This window comes from Pomacea canaliculata, linkage group LG3, assembly GCF_003073045.1.
Source record: "Pomacea canaliculata isolate SZHN2017 linkage group LG3, ASM307304v1, whole genome shotgun sequence".
Taxonomy (NCBI): Eukaryota; Metazoa; Mollusca; class Gastropoda; order Architaenioglossa; family Ampullariidae; genus Pomacea; species Pomacea canaliculata.
This window is the reverse complement of record NC_037592.1, coordinates 32,293,738-32,303,729: the sequence shown is the minus strand read 5'-3', so window position 1 is coordinate 32,303,729 and position 9,992 is coordinate 32,293,738. Positions and strand designations below refer to the sequence as shown.

The 9,992-nt window shown below is 35.9% G+C and overlaps 1 protein-coding gene across 1 annotated transcript; it reads left to right on the top strand.

Moving 5' to 3' along the window:
- The first annotated feature begins 14 nt into the window (after positions 1 to 14).
- Positions 15 to 9,751, top strand: LOC112560692 (ubiquitin-conjugating enzyme E2 K-like). The gene is given in 7 exon segments (XM_025232708.1): positions 15 to 218; positions 1,496 to 1,577; positions 1,580 to 1,647; positions 3,652 to 3,734; positions 4,051 to 4,214; positions 4,809 to 4,873; positions 5,558 to 9,751. Coding segments are annotated over 7 exon segments (603 nt in total). The 5' UTR covers positions 15 to 149; the 3' UTR covers positions 5,630 to 9,751.
- Positions 9,752 to 9,992: the final 241 nt, after the last annotated feature.

Below are 9,992 nucleotides of genomic sequence, written 5' to 3'. Positions count from 1 at the left end.
TGTATGAAATTAAGGGCAGTTTCTCCGACGCTGCGATTTTGCGCATGACATTTGCTCGAAACGGAAGTCGCTTCATGGTTGGGGAGAAACAAAACTGCTCGGAAAACAAGTCAACCAACTAGCAAACTTATTTGCCATCCTCAGGGGTGATGATAATGGCTAACATCGCGGAGCAAAGAATACGGAGGGAGTTTAAAGAAGTAGTTAAAAGTGATGAGGTGACAGAAATATAATTTCTACGTTTCCACACTCAAGGACTATGCACACACATCTATTGCTTGTCTATTTTGATAACATTTAATCAGGTTACCGATTGACCTAGTACGTCGATTAATACTGGCAGACCTATAAAAGCGTAAACACATCAATTCTTGTTGCACTACTTTATGTGAAAAGTAATTCGTAAAGTAGAAACTTTTTCGTAATCACAGATTGACAAAAAAGATCATGAACTTGAAATTTACATTTGAAGTAAAGGAGAAATATACCACGATGCTGCAACTATAAAGAGACGAAGATTGAGGACAACAGTTACAAACAAAAGATTAAATATTTGTCTTAACCGTTATGGTGCAGTAAAATATATAATGAATAAGTCAAAGGAAATGTTTTGTGAAATATGCCATTTGAACAAAAAAAGTAGCGAGTGTGTTTCCTATATTACATTATAATGTCTAGGTGTGCACGATCTCATGTTATTTCTTGGCTTTGAAACTACTTCTAAATATTTAATTCCTCAGTGTAGTTATCACATCTGTTCAGTGCAGATAATAAGATTATTACAGATTGTCATGAATGCATTTACATGGTTAAATGAAGTTAGATGCAACAGAGAAATGTTTTCTTGGGTATAGGAAGGCTTGTTTTTGGTTGCAAGTAGGCAAATACACAATAGATGAATGGAAATGGGTAAGAATGTTAAGGAACATAGTAATTATTTAATGCTGCCTCTAATGTACTAGGCATTTAAAGTAAAATCTGAAACAGTAAGAAAGTAGTTCAGGCACACCACACAATCTTTCTCATGCTTAGTTATGCAAACATGCCTTCATAATTATGTGTGGAAATGGCTGTAGTTACCTGTGAAATTTGCAACTTCTTCTTTTTTTCCAACCCCTCCCCCTTTTTTCTGCATGAATATGAAAAGCTAAATGTTAAACATTATTTTTTATGTTTTAAAATCACACGAATCTCTTTGCAATCATGAGTAATTGGTGTACCAAAGTAGTCAAGCTGAACATACCTTTGTCTAGACTTAATGAAGGGCTGGTACTCTTCACTGCAGAGCCTTGCAGTACGAAAGTCATGAGAGAGTTTAGATTAGTGGGTATTGTTTGGTCGGAAAATTTATTGCAAAAAAAGTGATTTTGTGAAAATGAGTACAGTGGGAACATTAAAGGGCACATTACATGACGAAGTGAAAAAAAGAAAATTAACAAAATCTCATTCCTTGGGGAAGATTGATGGTATCTAATATTTTTTTTTTAAATTTAAGGTAGCAGCATGCAACATCAAGGTGGAGCTTGTAAATGACACGTACACACATTTGCGTGGAGAAATTATGGGACCACCAGACACCCCTATGAAGGGGGCAGGTTTCAACTAGAAATTAAAATTCCAGAAACATACCCTTTCAATCCACCTTTGGTAAGTAATTTTTTTATGGCAATCAAATATTTTAAATAAGTAGCAAATATTTGTCTTGTTTTTACATATTATTTTATTAATGGATAGATTCTAGTCTGCTAGGACTAGAAAGCAGTTGTTGAATAAGTGCAGATCTCAAGTTTAAGTGATGCCATGAGTTTTACCTTCTGTAAGTAGGGATGTGGTAGATATTGTCTCCTGTGCTTATTGGACAAGACCACATAGAAGCACAGTTAACCAGATCTTCAACTGTCGCATTCTTAGAGAAAAACATCTTCAGCATCAGCGGAACCTCTACCACAACTTTATTGACTTTAAAAAGACATTTGATAGAGTCTGGCATCAGGAGCTATGGCGTGTGATGCAAAAATTCAACATAGAAGATGGTCTTATTCAAGTCATCGAAGCGCTGTAGAATAGTTTGAGAATAGTAATGTCGAACAACCAAACAGGAGCTTACTTTCGAACCACAGTAGGTATACATCAAGGATGTCCCTTATCACTGGTGCTGTTTAATATATTCTTGGAAAACGTCATGCTTGAAGCTCTTCACGACCATCCTACTTCCATCTCAATTGGTGGAAAATTTATCTGCAACCTGTTTTTTGCAGATGACATAGATCTGTTAGCAGGTACTAACAAAGAACTGCAAGACCTCACCAACAGACTGACAGATAGTTCAAAGGCATGTGGAATGGAGACCAGCATGGAAAAGAGCAAAGTTATGATTGATGGCAATGGCAAAGAAGAGATCTATATGAATGGGGTACAGCTTGAAGAGGTAGGCAGCTTCAAATACTTGGAAGCCACCTTCTCCAAGGATGGCAGCTCCACACCAGATATCCGCATCAGGATCATGACAGCAACAGTGGCAATGGCTAGGTTAGATAGGATCTAGCGAAACCATAAGATAAGGTTCACTACCAAGTACAAGCTGTGCAAATCCTTTGTAGTAAAAATCCTGCTCTACGGATGTGACACGTGAACTCTACTCGCAGAAATGGAAAGGAATCCAGGCATTCGAGAACAAGAGCCTGATGAGGCTGCTTGGTATCTCATACAGAGAACGTAGAACAAACTATTTGTATGAAACAAGATTGCCACACTCGTAGTACACCAGGAACCTCTACTTTCAACGGTCAAGTGACACAAAATGGTCTTTTTTGGCCACGTGACCCGGCATGACACCTTGTCGGAGACTATCCTTCAAGCCTATCCTTGGAGGGTAGCTGACGCTGTGGTGGCCAGAGAAAGAACTTGCTTCTTCTTCTTGTTCCTATTCGCCCCCAGTGGAGCATAGGGCAAGAACCTGCTTATGAATGTCAAAGACTGGACTGGTCATCCTGTACAGGACATGCTCACTATCGCCCAAAGTAGGCAAGAGTGGCGGACCCTATCAGCTGCCGTGTCTATCCATGTGCTCCCCCCAACAACAGGTGCCAGTCAAGGGACGACTGACTGAACAAAAGGCACAGTATGATTGCATGCTATTGGTCTAAGTGTAACCAATAACAAAAAATAAATTATCCCAATTTATTAAAGGCACCCAACTTCACACCCAACTCCCCTCAATTCAATTTGCTCATCTTCACTTCTTTTCAGTGGGATCATACCCAGCACCTATATGCAAGTGCCTAATTATTTCCTTATCATCTCCTCCACCCCCCACCCCCTTTTGTGAAACTCTGCTTCCAGTATCAACATGGGATTGCACACCCTGAAACTATAAATTGGTACCACAGTTTTTAGCTTAAAAAGACTGGTATCATTTTACACTCTTTTTTTACACTTTATTATGTCGGAACAAATAATGTTAAATTACAAACTCCTCATTCCCCAGAAAGAAAAAGCAAGCTATTATTTTTTCAGCAGGCCCTTCTGAAAATAAAATCATTGCCAACATAAAAAAAAAAAAATCACTGTATCACTGTAAGTACTTTTGAATCTGCTGCACAAATTTTATGCTTTGTGCTTTAATTAATCCATTTTTTTTAAACATTACAGGTAAGGTTTATAACAAAGATTTGGCACCCCAACATCAGTTCTGTAACTGGAACAATCTGTTTAGACATCCTGAAAGATCAATGGTTAGTATCAGTTGCTTATATGACTGCTTAAGTGATACATGTACTTTGGAACCCATAAAAATAAAATTCTGGATAATTTTTCAAGAGAGTGTATAAAAATTGTATGATAATCATAATTTCTAGTACTTAATAGTAGCATGATTGATGTATAACATTGGAATCTGGAAGCTGACAAGGTTAATCAGGTATGTGAGCTATGGGTTTTTAGTGTTCCAAAGATATTTTTCCAGTCCCACAATACTTTAGTAGAAAAACCATTTTGCCATAAAGTTTGTTTACACCCAGTACAGTGAAACGTTTTTAATTAAATCTGCAGGGCAGCAGCCATGACTTTGCGAACAGTCCTGTTATCCTTGCAAGCACTTCTTGCAGCTGCTGAACCAGATGATCCACAAGATGCTGTTGTGGCTCAGCAGTACAAAGAACATCCTGAGATCTTCAGGCGCACTGCCCTTCACTGGACATCAGTCTTTGCAAAAGGTTGGTTGGTGTGCACTGAAATATCCTCCTCTAAAAGAGACATAATTGTTTCAGATTATGATTATATAGGTTATATTGGTTTGAAACACTCTTCTATGCCTGAAAATGAGTACACAAATGTTAAAGATGATTTAATAAAAAAAAAAATGTTTTGCACTGAACATTTATTTTTGTTTATAAGCTCACACATTTATATATATATAGTATAGCACTGGTCCTCGATTACCTCTTCGAACTCACTTCCATCTATACGCCTGCATGACTTCATTGCTCATCTGATACCAGGCTTCTTTGAGTCCCACTAAGGCAAAGACGTATGGGCAGAGGTCTTCTACTAAGTCCCATCAACTTGTAACAGAGTACTCATCAGCCTTTGTCACTCTTATTCTCTTACCACCTTAAAATCAAAACTTGAGACACGTTCACTATTATTATTATTTTTTTTATAAATGTGTGAAAGTTGCACATACATAGTAATAAGTGCATGTTGTTGTCATGCCACCGTGTTAGAAGTTCACCTGTTTGTGAGAAAAGGGAAAGAACTTAGTTTCAGGAGTGTCTTAGGAATGAAAATTATCATTTTGATGTCAATAGGGCCCAAGAAGGATAAAGAACTTGAAGACAAGGTGGCCAGTTTGAAGAACATGGGATTTGAAGAGGTGAATATTTGTATTTTAATGAATATACCAAGATGATTCCCACTAGACGTTTAATGTTTTTTTTAGAGTTGCACATTTGTTAACACCTGTAGATCAAGATTTATGTTAGTATTGATCTTCAAGAGGTTCAATATGACACAATGTCCTCATAAAATTGAAACTGGCGATGATAGGCAAATGGTTAGGATCAACAAAATCTCAAAAATATTTGCAAACAAAAGTTTGAAGTAAAACATCTTCTGTATATATGTATTGTGTGTGTGTGTGCATATGCACATTAAGGCTTCTTGTAAAAAGAGGTAATAGCTTGTGTAAAATGTTATACATTTGAAAAAAATCTTTAAAGAGGTTTACAAAGGTTTTGACAAGGATAGGATGGTCATAATTTAGAAGATCTAGTTGATCTCTGCACAGAAAATGAAATGTGTAGCATTGCAAGTATTGAATGTTTTGTGTCAGTATCATTATATAGTGACTGTTTGTTGTTTGTTACACATTTTTCTCCCAAAGAAACAAAGCTGATAATTTTAATTTTTAAGATTTTATAATTGAAATTATGTTTCCTTAAAAATATCTTTACAATGTTTGCTGAAAGAGACAGTATGTTAACATGACTTTTTATTTGTGCAAAGATTTGTACAAATAATTAACAAAGGTTGGTTTTTTTTCACTTCTTTTTGGTAGCATCAAGCAAGAGTTGCTCTTTCAACAAATCAGTGGGATCTCACACGGGCAGCAGAATATTGTCTCAGCTAACCTCTTCAGCATGTAGACAGGCTTTGCAAAATGGGATTTCTGAACCATCACTTTTTCCTGGTGGTTGAAGCATGTTTTACTGTAGGATGAAGCTTGTAAACATCTGGAATAACCCTGATGACTGTGCTTGGTCTTCTTAAATGATCGTTTGTTATGCTTCTCACCAGACATTCACAATACCTTTTTTTAAAAAAAATAAGTCATTACTGATTGAAAAGTCATGGATGATGACGTATCTTTTTTTTCAGCTTCACCTACTTATTAAGAAAATAAGTCCTTTCGATTTAAACCAGTAGGCAAACACATAAATGTGTACATACTCATTAACTCTTGCAACTGCATGCATACCTTTCATATGCTTGCATGCATATGTGTGCATTCATACACATACACATATTCCCTCTCGATGCGAAGGAGCCTTCTGTAATGTTCCTTTAGCCCAACATGCAGCATTTTTCTGTTAACACCATTTCTATTCCCTAAGTAATAAGGACAACTTATATACTGCTTCTCTTGCTTTCATTGCAGAAAAGTTGAGAGAAAATGTAAAACATAAAAAGGAATAAAAATAAGAGAAAAACAGGTAATGCAGGAGAGTGAATAATCATTGAATTGTTTGCATTGTGAGTGTGTGTACCTGAGGGATAAAGAGCTTATGCATCTAAATGAGTGCATGTGCGAAGGCATGAAAATAGGTTAAGCAGTGCTTTGTATTATATTCTGTACAGCCTTGTTAACATACTTTGACCTGTCAAAACTTGGGTGAGTTTGATGTATTTATGGTACAGTTAAACAAACTTCAACTGCAAAGATGAGAAGTGGTGGCTTCAGGAACAACATGCAGACAATAGTGCATTCAAAAGTGATCTTCATCATATTTGAAATTTGTCACCTGGCAAGTTTCTGGCTAAGGAGCAGTCCAGTGCTTTTGCACAAGCAAATCCACAGGTCTTACAACTGTTGCTGATGCCTGACCTGAAAATTTGTTTTACTGTGTACATTTTAATAAACATTAGCACTTGTCACTACAGATTGAGAGAAATGTGTGGAATGAATCAATCTTAAAAGGGCACTTGCAAAACCATGTAAAAGTAGTATTTATATACATGTGCTGTCATAGTTGCAAGAAGTTGCTGTTTTCTGCCTATATTAAACTAACTTGTAGCTTGGAAAATGTTTAGGAAAGTAAGAAGTTCAGTTAATTTGCCTGTAAACCTGTTTCATGCTGCAGCTGTTAAATCTTTCCTTATATTGTGTTGGAATTGTACTTTTCTGTTGCTGTTTATGTTCATGCAGTTCTTACATTAACTTCCTTCGTGAAAACAGTGGGTCTCAAGAACTAGTTTGTATGTGTGTGTGAATGTTTTTGTCCCAAGGCTACTTAGTAACATTTTTTTTATCTAATCTAGGGTTGTGTTTTGCCAAGGTAAAGTTATCTCTTACTTCTTCCTTGTGGAGGAAGTATGGACAAAGTTTATACCTCTTTTAAGGTTAAAAAGATGATAAATGTGTTGGATTGTCTGCCTTGCAACTAGAAAACGTCCTCAGCCTACTCTGAGTATGAGGGTTTGTCAGGGAAGCTAAATGATGGCAGGAGAGATTGGATTCTGCCTTCTACATGCATTGCCATAGACACACTGAACCACATGCTTTCTCCCCCTGAGTGATTATTGAGCCATTATGTATTATTAAGAACTACTGACCTGGGATATCTAAGGATATTTAAAAGAAAATGTTATCCTGAAAATATTTACTATTCTTAGAGAAAGGCTTTTTGGTATATCTTCATAACTTGTGATCCTTATTCTTTATTCTATGTTCAAATGGCTGTGGACTATAAGAAAGAGACTTGTTTGCTTAACAGTAATGTGCACCAGTATATATGTATATATAAAAACCAAAATTTAGCAAAATTTGACCTGAAACAAAATCTTGCATTATTGAAACATTGCCTTCTTTGCCTACTTGTAGTCATTTGAAAACAAGACTTTTATTAACTGAGGATAGTGAAATGTTTATAAGTGTTCTTCGTTCCAAAGATTAATTTTATAATATGCATCTATGCATATCATTAAAATAGAGGAAATCTGCTAGAAACAAACTGATAAAGTAGAATACAAAATGTGATGCTTGTTTAGATATAAAACTGTAATAAAGAAACAAATGCAGATTGCATTAAAGTCCAGTGTAAACTGAAATAAACGTAATGCTGAAAATTCTGAATACTGGTGTTTTCTCTCTGGTTGTGTAACCCATCCAAAATAACTTTCAGTGCTGATAACCTACGCATGTTAATAGTGGAGGTGAGATTTGAATCATGACAGGTGGCTCCAGTTGTCAATTATAGTCGACATTGGTCAATTCCTGTATATGCAAAAGCAGTCAAAATTACAAAATTACTCTTTGTGTGTAGAGTGCATCGAAGTTATTTCAAATGAACCTTTTCTTGCATAATGGATAGAAGTATATACACTTTTCCATGAGCAGTGCTAGACGAGATGCATAGGAGGATATGTGCATTACTTGCCTTCATAGCCCCCAGTCTATGAACTGATTAATATCCTCTATGAAATTATTGGGGGTGGGGTAGGGCAAAATAATAAAAACTGTGCACTTGTAGGGAATGTAAAACATCCTTAATCATGTGTGCACACATCTTGCACACTTCAAGTGTTCTGTATTCTGCCATGTGTATTACCCTCTCAGAGGTGTGCACACCTCTTCATGTGCTCTGCATTCTGCCATGAGCGCTTCACTTCTATGGCTGCACATGGAAGCTGCTTACCTGAAAGTCTGCAGATGAAGCTTCAAACATATGGTTCAAACCTGGCAGTAGATGGACAGCAATAATGGTACTATGAAAGACCAAATTATGGGCTTAGACAGAAAACCCAGATCTATAGTGCCATCTGATTAAGTCTGATCTACACATAACTAGTGGGATACATGCTTAAATGTTTGCAACTCTAAATTTGAAATCAACAAATAATTTATCTTCATGAACTGCAATATAAAAGTTATCATGCATGGAAAGTGTAGTGTGTTGATGCAGCTGATTTACACCATTTTGTAAAGATTTTTATTTGTTGCCAATGTCTTTGTCTTTTTCTCTGCTGTGGCTTTTAATTATCTGTGTTTTCTCTGGTTTTATTATTAGCTTTATGGATTAAGGTTCACAAGAGAAAATAAGCTTAAGAAAAGAATTGAATGATGTTAATATTTTCTGGCAACATTTTCATAATGTCTGGTTGTTTTTAAAAATTTTTAGGAAGTCACATGCAATATGATCTATGCTAAGTGAAATGAGGCACAATTTGAAATTAATTATAGAATGTCATCAGTATGGGCCTTAAAGAACAGTGAACAGAGATGTCATGTTCCAGGTTTGCTTATTTAAATTCCTTCTGCCACAACCAGTTATTTTTGTTCACTGATCTTAATATCAATTTGTGCATAAAAATAGGGCATCTTCTAAGCTACCCATTGATCTTTTTCATGCACAAATCTATTCACACTTAAGTTCGTGAGAGTATATGTTTCATTCACTTTGACTGGATCTTTTACTCCAAGAAACAGATTAAATTTTTGGATTGATGTATGCAAATAATTAAGTGCAGAGTTCGCAAATATTTAAGTTCAGGTCTGCACCCACTTCTACTGAAAGAAATGTTGAACGTAAAGCTCCAGGACTTTTTATAATCATGATTGTGACTTATATGACTTGAATATCTTAAATACATCAGATATGCCCCCTCCCCCAAAGAGTGTCATATGGTGGTTTATGAGTTTCAACCTTCCTGTGTTGGAGATCACATGCTTTAAAAGGTTTGTTTAAATGAATATATATAGCATGAAGGAAACCAAATAAATACAAACTAACAAAATACTTCTTGAATAAAAAATTTTTGTGTGCAAATACTTCTTGATATATGCATTTGATTTTCTCTGATTCTTAGTTATTTTTTACATCAAGTTTCTCATAAATATTCAGCTTGACTTTGCCACTTAAAGTAAGACAAGTCCAACTTCAGCATCGAGATGTCTGCTTCTCATCCTGCATCTGTATAGCTGATTGTAACGCATATCATATGCTAATTTAAAGTGAATAAAATAAAATCGTTAGTGTTTGCATCACTATATAGTTTGAGCATGTGCGTGTGTGAACACAATAAATGGCATAGACAAAGCTAGACAAATATTTCACTTGCAAACAAATCGATTTATCATTGATAGTAATTATTGTAACATTTTTCTGTGAAGGTGGTAGATGACACCCGACACTGATCATCGAGAGACTGGCTGCTGCTTTCCAATTGTGCTATTCATTTGCTCTTAGCATTACCATGTCATTTGCCAGACCTTT